At 39.7% G+C, this 17,089-nt stretch overlaps 1 protein-coding gene across 2 annotated transcripts in view; it reads right to left on the bottom strand.

Moving 5' to 3' along the window:
- Window positions 1-1,197: 1,197 nt before the first annotated feature.
- SLC26A5 (solute carrier family 26 member 5) overlaps window positions 1,198-17,089 on the bottom strand; it is a 71,703-nt gene continuing 55,811 nt past the window's right edge. For both annotated transcript variants that reach the window (XM_050782758.1, XM_050782759.1), the window contains exons 16-21: window positions 11,334-11,403; window positions 10,094-10,186; window positions 9,319-9,426; window positions 8,468-8,668; window positions 7,660-7,714; window positions 1,198-5,503 (exon numbers count right to left, since the gene is read on the bottom strand). In XM_050782758.1, coding sequence (XP_050638715.1) covers window positions 5,310-5,503; window positions 7,660-7,714; window positions 8,468-8,668; window positions 9,319-9,426; window positions 10,094-10,186; window positions 11,334-11,403 — 721 coding nt within the window. In that variant the 3' untranslated portion in view covers window positions 1,198-5,309. The remainder of the gene's footprint in view (window positions 5,504-7,659; window positions 7,715-8,467; window positions 8,669-9,318; window positions 9,427-10,093; window positions 10,187-11,333; window positions 11,404-17,089) is intronic.

The raw sequence follows: 17,089 nt of genomic DNA, 5'->3' as shown, positions 1-17,089 counted from the left end.
CAATTAAAGACAACTCAAATTAGATAGTATTGAGCATACTCTGTTCTAACGATACAGAGTGACTATTGTGATAATTAATTTAGGTCCATAAGGAAAATCTAATTGGCTACACATCAAATATAAAATCAACTATTTGAAAAATTTGGGTGTTTCTGTCAAGGCATATTTATGCAGGTAGCATCAACATTGTCTAGGTCAGCATGTTTGTACCCTACTTAAAAAGATGAAACAGACATTTACCAATAACTTCTTCCACCTAAAATAGATGTGTCTATATACATGTGTGTAGATGCACACACACATATATATATGTGTCAGGGTGCTAAGTTAGAATACAAAGGATTTATGACCTTAGAAATACATATTGTAGAATCCCGTTTAAAAACAACATTAAAATGTGATTAGGTTTATTAAAAAACTCAATTTTCATGATGCTTCTGAGGTTTATCTGTTAGGTAAAGTGAAATGCAATATACCAGTACAATGAAAAGCCTGGTACACCTTTCTCAAAGGCCAGGTGGAGTTTTAAGATGCTCAAACTTGATAAAATCCAAGTCACTAAGCAGGCACGTTACCTGGTGTGGGGCTAGCTTTTACCATTGTGTTGTTGGGATTGGAGGGGCTTCACAACCATTGCCTGCATTTTGGTTTGAAGAATTCCATAATACTTTCACAGTTCTCAAACTTTTATGAGCATTCAGAACAGTAAGAATCCAAACATCCTGGCCGGGCGCGGTGGCTCAAGCCTGTAATCCCAGCACTTTGGGAGGCCGAGGTGGGTGGATCACGAGGTCAGGAGATCGAGACTATCCTGGCTAACATGGTGAAACCCCGTCTCTACTAAAAATACAAAAAACTAGCCGGGCGTGGTGGCGGGCGCCTGTAGTCCCAGCTACTTGGGAGGCTGAGGCGGGAGAATGGCGTGAACCCGGGAGGCGGAGCTTGCAGTGAGCCGAGATCACGCCACTGCACTCCAGCCTGGGAGACACAGCGAGACTCCGTCTCAAAAAAAAAAAAAAAAAAAAAAAAAGAATCCAAACATCCTGAATCCTAAAGGCACTCCTGAAGGGTGAGGTGCACTAAAAAGGACCAATAGCATTTTTTGCACTCAGTAAAGCATACAGGCTCACACCGAGGAAGTTCTGTTTGATTTTAGAATTTAAATTGATTTACTATCTTTAAAGGGGCAGACATAATAGAGCCTTCCCCACCACATACTCTTCCCTCCCTCATCCCCACACAAGGGCACACCCCCACCCCCCAACACACACAAAAACACACCCACCCACCCCAGGACAGATTCACTGGGTTTGCTACCCTCTTTTCTTCATCTACACAAGACAGCAGACTCATTTTCTCAAAAAGTGTACACTCAGAGGCTGGTACTGTCTTTCTCTGCTAAACAGGTAAGGACACAGGATCAAACCACACGGAGTGGATGTTTTAGATGTTTCCTGCGAACTACAAAATGAGCTATTCCAGGGCTTGAAGAGGATCCATACCCTTAACAGTTTCTCGGGTTCCACTGCAGATGAGATTGGCAATTGGGATCCCATTATCGGCTGCCATATACTTATACAGAGTCAGTGTCTAAGACATAGATTGGAATTTCCTGGGCCCTGTTTCACAAACGTTTTCAAACATATTCCATTGATTCATGAGACAGAGATCAACCACTGTCATACCGCACAGGGTTTGAGAAGGTCAAAGGACTTTTCTTTACGGGACCTTCTTCAAAACAGTGCTTTCCCATATATTGCCATAAAATAAGGCTAGTCCTTAGATTATGTAGATTATACCCATTTTGATAGGACCATATGAACCTGAATTTGAATCAGGGTGGAAAAACATAGAAGATACAGTAGCAGCTATTAAGGCCCAGAAAGAACAGGTGGGCTTACACATTATTTCCTTGAAAGGCAGAGATAAGCCTGTAAGACAAAAAAGGTCAGGAAATTTTCACTGTATGAAATAATTCTAAGTAAAACATTCTGACATATTTACATACAGATGAAATGTATTTTGAAATGCACTCGTTCTCAGATGCTAAGCAAAATGATAAAACAAAAATATATTTCCCTCCTTAAGACTTGGTGCTTTTAATATTCATAACAATTCTATTCAAAACAGTTTAAAAGTTTAACAGTAAAGCTAAATACAAATGTGTAACAGACAAATACCTTTTTTTGTACACTACTTTCTTTTTTTTTTTTTTTTTTTTAGATGGAGTCTCGCTCTTGTTGCCCAGGCTGGAGTGCAGTGGCACGATCTCTGCTCACTGCAAGCTCCACCTCCTGGGTTCATGCCATTCTCCCGCCTCAGTCTCTCGAGTAGCTGGGACTACAGGCACCCGCCACCACACCCGGCTAATTTTTTTGTATTTTTAGTAGAGACAGGGTTTCACCGTGTTAGTCAGGATGGTCTCGATCTCCTGACCTCATGATCCGTCCGCCTCGGCCTCCCAAAGTGCTGGATTACAGGTGTGAGCCACCATGCCCAGCCTGTACACTACTTTCAATCTATCAAGCACGGTATCTGCTGGTGCTAAAGAATGTGCAATGAATTTTTTTTTTTTTTTTTTTTTTTTTTTGAGACGGAGCCTGGCTCTGACACCCAGGCTGGGTTTGCTACCCTCTTTTCTTCATCTACACAAGACAGCAGACTCATTTTCTGCTGATCTCAGCTCACTGCAACCTCCGCCTCCCAGGTTCAAGCCATTCTCCTGCCTCAGCCTCCCGAGTAGCTGGGACTACAGGTGTGCACCACCATGCCTAGCTCACTTTTGTATTTTTTAATAGAGACAGGGTTTCACCATGATGGCCAGGCTGGTCTCAAACTCCTGACCTCGTGATCTGCCCGCCTCGACCTCCCAAAGTATTGGGATTACAGGTGTGAGCCACTGCGCCCGGCCAAAGTATTTTAACATAGTTTAAAATCCTTAAATTCTACTTAAATGGCTGAAATGATATGGGCTCTTTTACAAAAGTTTCTAGTGTAAGCTGAAGTTCTACAACTACATGCTCTTTCAGAAGGCAGTCTGTATCAGAATGCAGATGTATCTGATCTCATGTGATGATTGCAAAGGAAATAACTAAGCAAATCTAAATTCCACTCTAGAATTAGCTAAAGTTTTGATTAAAAGGAGGAGTTTATTTTGAATTAAATTAGTAAAGACAGTGAGAAACCTGATAGGAGTTAACATGAACACATACACAGGGTTTGGTTGCAAGTAGGCCATGCTAACAATTCCACTGGGATCTGACTACTTTCTCCTGGCAGTATCTTATTCATGAAAACTATAACAAGATGTCAATAAGACAACATATTAAAGAAAAAACAAACTCACTATCAGCAGGAACTCTTAGCAGAGGAGGCTTTAGACAGGTTGGCTAATACCTATGCTTTGATTTATAGTGAGCTGATAGTTACAAACAACTGAAAGTGACAAATTGGTTTAAAGGTATCCTCCTCCAACCTTTGACATTCCATGTTTCTGTGGAATGAGTATGATGAGCATTATGCTTATTCCTAGGCTGAACATTGAGTTTGATGTGTAATGAACTAATAGTTGTTATGAACTTCTAAGGAAGATTTAAGTTACACCTGGGGGTTAGTTTTCTTAAAAACATGGTCTTTAATGCTACTTCATGTGTAGCAACAATAACAAAGCTTTTAAGGACTTATACTGGCCACAGTCATGACACTTTGAGCATCAAAAAGAACATAATGGATTGAAACCCATTAAAACTTTCAAAATTCACAAGACCACCATCACACCAGAAAAGGGAACTCTAAAAAAACCCCACTAATTTGTCACCATCTAATAAACCAGTTATTTACTTTGAAGTTCATAATTAAATGAAAATAATAAAGCATTCAATCTGCCCTGCTAGTAGAACTATAGGTGGGTAAGGATGACCAACAGCTCAAGTGGAGAAGGGAAAGTTATAGTTCACATAGAACAATCAACTAATAAATGCAGAAGAAATGAAAGAACTAGACAACCTACTCACAAACCTTAATAAAGTTAATGATTTAGCAAAGAATTACCACCCAATGTTAAAACTCCTGGTAAATGGCTAGTGGGGGACTGGACATTCATTCAATGCCAAAGGAATACCACACAGATAAGTCTGTAGTCACAAAGGGGAAAATCTAACTGGAGGATTAGACTCATGCTGATCCACTCATCTAGCTTAGATCACTAGATTAGTTAATGGTACATCAATTAGATATTACGTGTTTTCTGAAGTGATGCGATATGAAGCATGTATCTTATCTATGATATAATCTAGCACAAAATGCTCTAATTTGAATCTATAAAGGCTTTAGATATAACTTTCAGATTGCAGGTAGTAAAGGCAATATAAAAATAAGTTAAACAACACCATGAAAAAGCAACTAGGCAAATTCACAAGACAGGATTCTACAGGACAGCTGCCCCAGTCTCTTTAACAAGTCAATGTCATAAAAAAGGAACCGTGCTAGATTAAAATAGACGTAAGGGACTTTAAAGGACATGACCAGTTGCAACGTAAGGTCATAGAATGAATATCAGTTTGCACAAACCAACTGCAAATTTGGGGACAACTGGGGAAATTTAAATATGGTCTAAGGCAAAAAAATGTGCTGGAATGAGAAAGTGGAGATTGTTGATTAAAGAAAAATCGGTTATAAAACACTATAGATGTGGTCTTACTTTGGTTAAAAATGTAAATGTATATGCATGGAAAAAGATCTGGAAGGACATTAAGATGTTAACAGTGGTAATCTCTGGTGGAAATACAATGTTTTATCTTCTTATTTTTGCTTGTCTATTTTTTCAAAAATGTCCTCAATGCATTTATATTGCTTCTATAATAAATAAAAGGTTATTTTAAAACAAGAACTTCTAGAAAATTGCAGTTTCTTTCTTCTGTTACATAACTAGTTATAGACAGTCTGTAGACCAACAAGTACAAAAACAAAGAACCACTAATTATCTGGCGACAGCATATCCTATTCATAGGTTAAAAGTACTTAACTGAAATAAATTTTTCAGTGCTTAGCTTACAAAGATAATACTAAAATGTAGCAGAAATGCCTCTCCATAATAAATGCAGGCAACAGGCCAATTTATCTTTGAAATATTCAATTAAAAAAACACAAGTACGATACATCTTGCTAGGCGTCATTCACCCTCCAAATCAAGCCTCGACTACTAGTATTTACCCTTAGGAAAAAAAAAAATCTAGTGTCTAGTATTTAAAACGTGTAAATTATGAACTTCACGAGAGGCTTATAACCCCATCCTAGGGTGAGGTCCTCATCTATGCCTCAGGAGTGGCAGGAGTGGCATTGGGCTCCAAGTCCTCCTGGGGAGGGGCAGCCGAGGCTTCCTGTTCAGCAAGTGCCTCTCTACGTTGGCTGCCTAAAACCGCATCATGAATGCTGTGGAACAGCAGCTCCCATAGGGCAGGATTTTCAAAAAATCTATTCCGAGTGAGGTCATTCACAACTTGTGCTATTAAAAGAAGAAAAGAAAATTAGTCCACACTCTGGGTATCAGTCTTCAACAATTAAAAAAAAGGTAACACTTCCATATAGTGCTTTTTTTTTGTTACTGAGTCTCACTCTGTCACCCAGGCTGGAGTGCAGTGGCGTAATCTCAGCTCACTGCAACCTCCACCTCCTGGGTTCAAGCACATATAGTTTAAATATTAAAATGCTATAGGAAAAGTTTCACTCCAATTCCTGTCTCCACCCATCATACCCGCAATCCCAGGAAACTACTTTCTTGTGTGTTCTTCCAGGATTTCTCTATGTAAATATAAATAAATGCGTATTATTATTTCCCACTTTTCTTATCCCCAAAACAGCATATTTTATATATTTGGGGATAAGAAAAATGGGAAATATATATATATACACATACACACATATAAATATAAACATATATAAATATACACATACATACACACACATATATACACACACATATATAAAAAGCTGTTTTGGGGATAAGAAAAGTGAGAAATAAAAATACATATATTAATGTTATAAATATAACATATATATCTAATTCTGAACCCTTTTTGCTTAATTTTTTATCACTACATCATATTCTATTGTATAGATGTACACAGTTTATTTAACTAGTCCCTTTTGTTTGGTACTTGAGTTTTTTCTTTTGTTTTATAACAATGCTGTGATGATCAACAACATACATGTGTCACTTTGAACATATGCAGCATGTTGCTGGATTTTCTGTGTCGAAAGGTAAATGCACTTATAATTTTGAAAGCTAATATCAGTCTGCCCTCCATAGGGGCTGTTGCATTTTGTGCTACCATCAGTAAAGTCTGAGAAAGCCCGTTTTCCCACCATATGCCTATGGAGCATGTTGTCATTTATTTTTGATTTTTGGTAATCTTACAGGTGAAAACTGGCATCTTTATGCAGATTTCATTTTCAAGCACTTTTTCTATTATTAATTTTTTTTTTCTTTTAAATAAAGATGGGCTCTCACTATGTTGCTCAGGCTGGTCTTGAACTCCTCCTACCTTGGCCTCCCAAAGTGTTGGGATTATAGGCGTGACCACCACACCCAGCCTCAAGCACTGTTTTACTTTTTTTGTTTTTCCTTTTTATGAGACAGCGTCTTACTCCTCACCCAGGCTGGAGGGCAGTGACGTGATCTTGGCTCACTGCAACCTCCGCCTCCCAGGTTCAAGTGATTCTCCTGCCTCAGTCTTCCAAGTAGCTGGGACTAAAGGCATGTGCCACCAAGCCAGGCTAATAGTTTGTATTTTTAGTAGAGACGGGGTTTCACCATATTAGCCAGGATGGTCTAGATCTTCTGACCTCAGGTGATCCACCCGCCTCAGCCTCCCAAAGTGCCGGGATTACAGGTGTGAGCCACCATGCCTGGCTCCTTTTTTAAAAATTCTTTTTCTTTCTTTTTTTTGGAAACAAGTTCTCATTCCTTTGCCCAGGCTGGAGTGTAGTGGCATGATGTTGGCTCACTGCAACTTCTGCCTCCCAGACTCAAGACACCCTCCCACCTCAGCCTCCCGAGTAGCTGGGATTACAGGCATGCACCACCATGTCTGGCTAATTTTTGTATTTTTAGTAGACGGGGTTTTGCCATGTTGCCTAGGCTGGTCTTGAACTCCTAGGCTCAGGCAATCTACCTGCCTTGGCCTCCCAAAATGCTGGTATTACAGGTGTGAGCCACCACACCCGGCCTCAAGCACTGTTTTAATCAAAACGTAATATAAAACAAAAATAGCAGGCAAAGTATTCCCAAACCATTGGACAGAGAAACAAGCAACCTGAATGATTATATGTAACTGTTTATGGCAGTCATTAGATAATTGTTACTGTAGTAATGTATATATTATAATTACTATATTTATAGCAGCCATTAATATTAGAATAAACGATGGCTTCTTGGCTCCTTTCCTCCAACTCCAGTTCAGGAGGGTTGTCACAAGTAACTTGTAATATGAATGCCTCCATGTGGCTAATTTCAAAGCTGGCTTTAGAGTGATTTTTCAGAGGAATAATTTTCATTTTTATAAAATAATTAAAATTCAGGACATTTCCAAGTGCAATTGTTTAAATAAGAGAAACAAAACTGAAATATTAAGCTTCACCCCATCTTAGAGGTATACTCACCACTGCATCCTGCTAAGTATACATATATACCAACGTCTCCATATTCTTTTACAATCTGTAATAATGTTGAAATAAAGTTTAGTTTCTCTTTACTCTGTGCCAGATGAAAGTCTCTTTTTACCATTGTTTTTCAGTGATAGAAGACACTCTAATTCATTCACTTGAGCTGCTTTGCTTCAATAATGATGTATTTTGAGCTAATCAATTAAAAATAATTTTGTATTTCTTTTGCTTTTTATGTGGGCAGTGATAATAAGGGGTAGCAAAAATACTGTTAAATTTTACTTAAGTATAATAAAACTATTATATTAACTTAAAAATATTATAATTTTAAAACTATAACAATTTTTTTTAAGAGACAGCATCTCACTATTTTACTCATGCTGGTCTTGAACTCCTGAGCTCAGCAATCCTCCTGCTTCAGCCTCCTGAGTAGCCCAGCATATTACAGCAATGTTTTCTAAAATGAATATTCTTGTAGCAATAGATATTAAAATATTTACAGATGATGTTATGACTGGGATGTGTTTCAAAATAAAAGAAGAGAAAGTGGATATCAGCTATAAAGGAAACCAGATTGACCATAAGTTGATAATTGTTGAAGCTGAGTGATAGTTCATGGGGGTTCAATATACTAAAATCTTTACTTCTATATATTTTTGAAATTTTCCATAATCAAAAGGTGATAAACGGCAACAGAAGAGAATTTTAAGAGTTGAGAAGAAAGCCTAGTCCACCTCCCTGATTTTGCTGATAGTATGACATTGGACATAGAGGTGTTAAATGACTCATTCAAGAGGATGCTTACCCCTGCCAGAGTTTTCACTCCAACAGAATCAATAAAATTGACTTGAGTGAAATCCAAAATGACAGTGTGGATGTTATCCCCTGGGGGCATAAATCTTTGCATTTCCTCAGGAAATGTGCTTTTGATCACTATTGGGGGATATTTTACTTCACCATCCTCTTCTTCCCGCTTGGTAGCATCTTCTCCATCTACTTCTGCATCCTGTGTCAAAAATTAAACCAAATCAGAATTCTATGAACAACTCACATTTCTGGTTGTGAGAAAGATTTATAATGGAAAATCTACCCTTGTATTCTTAAGCTACTGACTCTACCAGACCCCTTGTAAAATATTTGTCATATTCCAGCCTTGTAACTGAACAAAAAAAGGATGTATGTATAACTTTCCATTTTAACTCAATTTATTTTCTCTTTTTCCTTCTCCTCCTCTTTTTTTTCTTGTCCAACAAAATCCACTCTCCTCAGTTATCTATCCATTTGCCGCTAACTTCTAAAATAGTTCCATTAACTTTAGTACGACGGCTCACACATTAGCATGCCTGAACAGCAAAAGCCAGCCTTTGAGCTTTTTAAACTATCAGCTAAATCAATCTACGACAAAGTGCTAATGGTAAAATCTGTTAAAGTACTGCCTAATTTTTATTTTTTCAAATGATGTTTCCTTATTTTTTTCAGAAACATCCTCATAACTGACCTTATCAGGTGCCTATAAAATATAGAGGATACTTAGGTGGTTTCTAAACCTTCCTCTTTTAGTAACTTCATACTGTGTTTAAACTTCAGTCATGAGTAAAGATGGAGGTCACTGAAGAACAAGACAGAAGGGAATATTTCAATGAAAAGACCACTCACCGCTTTGACAACAGTCGCGTTGGCCATATTTGCATTTCCGACTTCCTTAGCATACTTCCGCATGGCCTTTCTCCTTGCTCCCATGATGACTGCTGGGTTCACTCCAGTCTTTACAGAAGAGCAACATAAGCAAAATCACTTCATAGCGCTCAGAGACCCACCCCAATGCCACTCCCTTTCAAATCTCCCCATTTAACTGCTTTCTGTGTCAGGTTATCACCCCAACCCTTGCACTGCTTTTCCCTCAGAGGCATTAGTAGCCTTTCTTATTCTCAGTCTTTATTCAAGACAACCAGAAGCTAAAGTATTAAAGATAATTTTTAGAGCAGTCTTTATCAGGCTCAGATCTGTTAGGTTGTTATATTTAAGACACTCTGTGGGTTGATAGGGAGGTTTTCCTATATACTGGGTGGTGTAGGGTTGAGTTCTAAATATGACCATAGGAATCTATATGATCCCAGGAGTAAGAAACCTAAACTTATTTTCTCACTTTTTCTTAAATTTTTTTGGGAAAGTTATATATATATATATATGATAAGAGAGAATGAACAATGGTGATGGCTGCACAATGTTTATGTACTTAATGCCACCCACTGGACTGTATATTTTGAAAATGCTTAAAATAGTGTATTTTATGTTATGTATCTTTTACTACAATAAAAGGGAGAAACAAAGTGAAAATGAAATAGTATATACAAGGGTATTCTAGTGATCCTTATATCCCTGTCAACCCACAAATCCCACCCTCAGAAATAATCAATTTCTCATGACTCACCTTTCGTTTTAATGCATTGCTATACAAGTCACTATTTGCATAGTAAATTGGTGCATTTATTTGAAATATTTTTATTCCAGGAATTTCTTTCACCTGAAGAGTAAAATATTGCTGAATTTAACACATGGAAATATTTCAGAATGAAAACTGCATAGCCTCCCCACTCCAAATAGAAAATGAATGCAGAAGTTGCTAAGGTCTCCTTTTCAGGGCTTAGCTAAAATAGTGTCACTCTAGCGCGCGCACACACACACACACACAAAGATAAAAAAAGAAGTCACTCTTATCTACTCATGCTCTGAACAGAACTGACAGAGACCTTTTAAACATGCGCATCTTTCCATTTGTTTTAAAAGTCAGTCTTTGTTTTATTTTTACCATTAAACACAAAGAAGAAACTGAAAAATACTCAAAAACAGAAAAGAAAATGGATAGGAGATGGAAGGCTGCTGCCCAGACTGTGAGAGGCAGGCAAATAAAGTGAACAGAGGTTTACACTGGTTTGATTCACAGACACAGGAAGGATCCTAAATGGACACAAGTGAAACTGAGTGAATATTTTATCAAGAACCCTCGTGGAACTCTGGGAGGCAGGCTGGAAACAAGTAATCCTGCATATAATTCTTTGGATTGAGGAAAAAAATAGCAATTCTAACACCTTTACCTTAGAGTGAATTTTGTTTCCTCATTTTCTACTACCTTAGCGTGAGTCTGAGAATTTCTTCCCAAGCATAAGACAAGACAGACAGACAGACAAAACTAGTTTTAAAATATTTTGTAAAAATCTTTGAGATTCCACAGAAGAAAAGAACATTCAAAATCAAGGAAGTCTGAAGCCATAATTTTAACCATTAAAATGAAGTGGGAGAATTCCACAGCCCCACCACCTACATTTTACATGGTTAAAATTATTTTACCACTGGTTTACATTCATCAGAAAAAAACCATGCACACACAAACCATCCTTTCAGTTTCAATACTGTATAAATATATACTTTAATTTCCACAATATATACTTATTCCCATTAAAAAATGAGGAAAAATAAATATTGGAAATTGAGTAGTTAATGCATAGTATAAATTATAAAATTGAATCCATACAGTAGATCAAAGCTCAGACTTTTCACTTTGACCACTATGTCTCCCACCTTACCCCTACTTTTTGTCCTGGGTAAAAATGGTACTTAGCCAAGCACATCACATGCTTACAACCTTTTTAAATGATAGAAAAAGGTCCTACCTCCTCATATGCGTCTATATCAATATACACATCAGTTTCAGGAAGCTGTCCAAGGACTTTGTAGCTCGGACTGAAGACAGAGAGTGTTAAATACCATTGTGTTGAGGCACAGCGTGTGATTTCAACAGGAGGTTGTGTATGTTTGCGTCAGGTTGGGGTTTGCTAGTGCATTTGGGAATGCTTGATCCTTACATATTATGTCCCCAGTGCCATTCCAAGCCTAACACACCCCACACACATCACACCACATACACATCACATGCCACACACACACATACATACCACACATGATATGCACACACCATGTACATCTCATACTACACATATGCATCCCAATACCTACCTCACACACCACACACATACACAATACACACACTTACAATGCATACATACCACACACATATATACACACAATAAACACACACCACACATACAGAATACACAATTACATGATATACTACACATATATATACACACATGCATACATACCACATGTATAATACACAATACCTCCCACATGCATACACACACATACAATGTACACACACCATACATACATACCTCATATCACACACAATATACACACAATATATTACACATATACACATCATACACACCACAGATATACTACACAATGCACACACCCCACATGCATACACACCATGCATATACATACCACACATGTGCAATACACACATACCACATGCACCTCATACCACACACATACACAATACACACACAATGTATACACACCCCACATACCATACATACACAATACACACATCTATACATAATGCATGTACACCACACACATCATACACACAATGCATACACACCCCACACACATGCACAATACAAATACTTACACATAATGCATACACACCACAAAGACACACAATACACACACACCAGACATACACAATATACACAATCACACCATATACCATGCATACACATCCACACATGCATACAAAACACACACATACTACATGGCACACACAATACCATACACAATACACACATACTATATACCTCACACCACACACACCCCTACATACATATACACACACATGCATACACACCACACATGCAATATATAATACACACACCACACACATACATGTGTACACACCACACACATGCACACACTACACAGGCAATACACATACATGCACACACATGCATACATACCCCCCACACTACATGTCACACAATACCATACACAATACACACACCATATACCCCTCTTACCACACACACACCCCCCCACATACATACACACATACACACCTGCATATACAACCTTCATCCCACATACATACACACACACACCTGCATATACAACCTTCATGCGAGACACAATACACACCACACACATGCATACACACACACAATACACATACATACATATCATGCACTTATACACGTATCACATACACCTCACATATAACATCACACACACACACATCACGTATACCTCACACCACATACACAATGCATATCACACACCCTATACCTCCCCTCCCTGCAACAACATACCACAAATATGATCTGGTCAGGACAAAAGACTCAGGCATTTAGAGGTGGAGGCAACTCTGAATATCGCAGAGTTCAAGTTATGCCAGGGATATATGTAACACAAGTTCTCCTCATGCCACTCAGTAGACAGAACTGTCTTTCTGCTCTAACTCTAAAGTAGGAGAGGGAATTTTTGTTTGTTATTAGCAAGAATCACTGACTCATGGTAGGGGAGTAGTCAATTGAGGGCGTGGGGAGAAAATGAAAATCTCAAATTAGCATAGAAGTTTTCTTAATTTAGTCTGAATGGATTTTAAATATTATTTTTTGAGAGTCCTATTTTTTTTTTTTTTTTTTTTTTTTGAGGCAGAGTCTTACTCTGTTGCCCAGACTGGAGTGCAGTGGTGCAATCTTGGCTCACTGCAACCTCTGCCTCCCGGGTTCAAGTAATTCTCCTGACTCAGCCTACCAAGTAGTTGGGATTACAGGTGTGCGCCACCACGCCTGGCTAATTTTTGTATTTTTAATAGAGACGGGGTTTCATCATGTTGGCCAGGCTGGTCTCGAACTCCTGACCTCAAGTCATCTACCCACCTCGGCCTCCCAAAGGGTCAGGATTACAGACAGGCATGAGCCACTGTGCCCACTCCTAATTCCTAACTCTTTGTAGGACCATCTGGCTCAAATTAGACACTGTAATAACGACAGATACATCTTGAACACCTGTTATTCTATCCTTTGAACAATGCTACTGGGAACTATTAATAATTAATATTATAATAATAGTTAACATTATTAACAATCCTGCCGTCATGTAAATGAGCAATTGAGGCTCAGTGGGATTAGGTGAGTTGTTCAAGGTGAGAAAGCTTGGCAGAGCCAGAATATGGCTCAAGGTCTTTGATTTGACATTCCACAGTTTTGCTACTATGTCCTGGTGCTTCTTAGCATGAATGTCAAAGTACTTTGTAAATTAGAATATACCACACAAGTGTTAGCTGTTTTGCTGTATAGATTCCCTCCATAAGCATTCAGAGAACACAAATGATGTGCCTGGTACTAGACTCCAGGAACATCACTTTTACAGACAAGACGCTCACAGTCTAGTGATATCTGTGGACAAATATGGTTCTGAGGACTGATACTGTAGATAAGGAGCCAAGGCTCTCAGCTGAGTTTGCGATTATGAGAAAACCTCTAAGAGACTCAAAGTGCCGTCCATGTGTTGCAATCCAGTGCCGCAGGGGAGGCAGAGCAGGGGATAGGCACATGGATCACAAGTACACAACTAGCTGAGATGGACACATGCAAGGTGCTGGGGAAGGATCAGAGCATTGCTGTGGGTACCCAGGGGAAGTTGAGGTCCCTGACTGGGCCTCAAAGGATGAGGATTTCAAATGTAGAAGATGAACAGGCCTTCCTGATGATCTGCAGTGCCCTGGCACACCATTTCTGCAATACTATTGCTCCCAGTGAAGGCCAAGTCCTCACTACTTCCCTAATGACACCAAGAGCAAGAAAGTCTCTTTTAATGAAATCCCATGGGGTTTTATTTGGCATTTCTTATGCTTATCACACTGTACCTTGCTTACACCTGTTGAGGCACTCATAACTGTGTATTCTAAGCTTTAAAAATTTACTTTTGTTTTATTATTTGCTTATTTCTTTTTTAGAGATGGGATCTTGTTCTGTGGCCCACGCTGGAATGCAGTGGCCTGATCATGGCTCACTGTAGCCTTGAACTCCTAGGCTCCAGTGATCCTTGTGCCTCAGCCTCCTGAGTAGCTGGGACTATAGGTGTGCACCGCTACAAACTCGCAAATTAAAAAAAAAATTTTGTAGGTTGGGTGCAAAGTCTGACACCTGTAATCCCAGCACTTTGGGAGGCTGAGGTGGGAGGAACACTTGAACCCAGGAGTTCAAGACTAGCCTCAGCATGATGGTGAGACCCCATCTCTACAAAAAATTTAAAAATTAGCCAGGTGTGATGGTGTGTGCCCATCATGGGAGGCTGAGATGGGAGGATCCCTTGAGCCCAGGAATTCAAGGTCGCAGTGAGCTGTGACCGTGCGACTGCACTGCAGCCCATGTGGCAAAGTAAAACTCTGTCTCTAAAAATAATAACATAAAAAATAATTTTTTTTTTTGGTAGAGGCAGGGTCTCATTATGTTGTCCAGGCGGGTCTCAAACTCCTGGCCCCAAGCAATCCTCCTGCCTTGGCCTCCCAAATTGCTGGGATTAGGGGCATGAGATGAGCCACTGTGTTTGGCCTATATTCTAATTTTTTGAAGATGGATTATGAAATGCTGATTGAGGCCAGGAGCGGTGGCTCACGCCTCTAATCCCAGCACTTTGGGAGGCTGAGGCAGGTGGATCACGAGGTCAGGAGTTCAAGACCAGCCTGGCCAAGATGGTGGAACCCCATCTCTACAAAAATTACAAAAAATTAGCTGGGCATGGTGGCAGTACACCTCCCCAGTACACCTGCCACTGCAACCTCTGCCCCCCAGGCTCAAGTGAGCCTTCCACCTCAGCCCTCCAAGTAGCTGGGACCACAGTGTGCACCACCATGCCTGGTTAATATTTTGTACTTTTGGTATGGATGGGGTTTTACCAGATTGCCCAAACTGGAGTTTTTTTAGTTTTTTTTGAGATGGGCTCTTACTCTTTCATCCAGGCTGGAGTGTAGTGGTGTGATCTTGGCTCACTGCAACCTCAGTCTCTCAGGTTTAAGCTATTCTCCTGCCTCAGCCTCCTCAGTAGCTGGGATTACAGGTGTGCGCCAACACACCTAGCTACTTTTTTTGTATTTTTAGTAGAGACGGGGTTTCACCATGTTGGCCAGGCTGGTTTTGAACACCTGACTTCAAATGATCCACCTGCCTCAGTCTCCCAAAGTGCTTGGATTATAGGTGTGAGCCACTGTGCCCAGCCCAAACTGCAGTGCCCGCCACCACGCCTGGCTGACTTTTGTAATTTTAGTAGAGATGAGGGTTCATCATGTTGCCCAAGCTGGTCTCGAACTCCTGACCTCAACTGATCTGCCTGCCTCAGCCTCCCAAAGTCCTGGGATTACAGGAGTGAGACACCACACTTGGCCAAAAGTTACAGATATTTTAAAACCATAATGTTCACCAAAGTTCTGAGATAAAGAACTCTTATATATACTAATAATGTTCTTTATAAAAATGGGAAACACTTCTTTTAGATAAATATGGGCAACAGTATTGGAACTTGTTATTAAAAGTAGTTAAATTCTTATCTTGAGTTTAGAATCCCACATATTCTTAACATTTTTCTGTTATGTCATTTGTGATGATGAAAGAGCTCATTTCCCACCCTTGAGGGTAGGGAGCATCCTGACATCCTGCAGATAAGGGGTCAACATCCTCATAAAGTGCCCTTTCAACACACCGCAGTCACAACTTGAAGATTTCATGTGATTTGCAACCACAGGCAAAACACACTAGCTTCATTTTCATTTCCCTGTGTGAAAGCGGGAAGGGCACTGGCATTGGGAGAGTGTGTGGCACTTTTCAGGCACTGTGCTGGCTGTTTGTAGGCCTTGTCATTTAAACCTTATTGTAACTATATGAGGTAGAAAGTATTAGTCCCATTTTATAGATGCAGAAACAGGCTCTGAGAGGTATGCAAAATCACAGAGCTTACAGAGGTACTGCCAGGACCTGACTAAAGTCCAGGCTATTTCTATTTTATTTTTAAACTTTTTTTGAGATGGAGTTTTGCTCTTGTTGCCCAGGATGGAGTGCAATGGCACGAACTCGACTCACTGCAACCTCCGCCTTCCGGATTCAAGCGATTCTCCTGCCTCAGCCTCCTGAGTAGCTGAGATTACAGGTGCATGCCCCCACACTCAGCTAATTTTTTGTATTTTTAGTAGAGACGGGGTTTCACCATGTTGGCCAGGCTGGTCTCGAACTGCTGGCCTCAGGATCTGCCCGCCTCAGCCTCCCAAAGTGCTGGGATTCAAGGCAAAAGCCACTGCACCTGGCCAGTCCAGGCTATTTCTATGACAATGTTTCCTTTTCACCTTTATGGTGATTTATCATAAAAAGTTTTTGTTTTTGTTTTTGTTTTTTTGATAGAGACAGAGTTTTGCTATGTTGCCCAGGCTGGTCTTGGCTTCAAGTGATCCTCCCACCTCAGACTTCCAAAGTGCTGGAATTGGGATTACAGGTGTGAGCTACCACGCCCAGCCCATAAATATATATATATA

The sequence above is a fragment of the Macaca thibetana genome, chromosome 3 (genome assembly GCF_024542745.1).
Source record: "Macaca thibetana thibetana isolate TM-01 chromosome 3, ASM2454274v1, whole genome shotgun sequence".
Lineage (NCBI taxonomy): Eukaryota > Metazoa > Chordata > Mammalia > Primates > Cercopithecidae > Macaca > Macaca thibetana.
The sequence above is the reverse complement of the archived record's forward strand: the minus strand, read 5'-3'. Positions and strand labels throughout refer to the sequence as shown.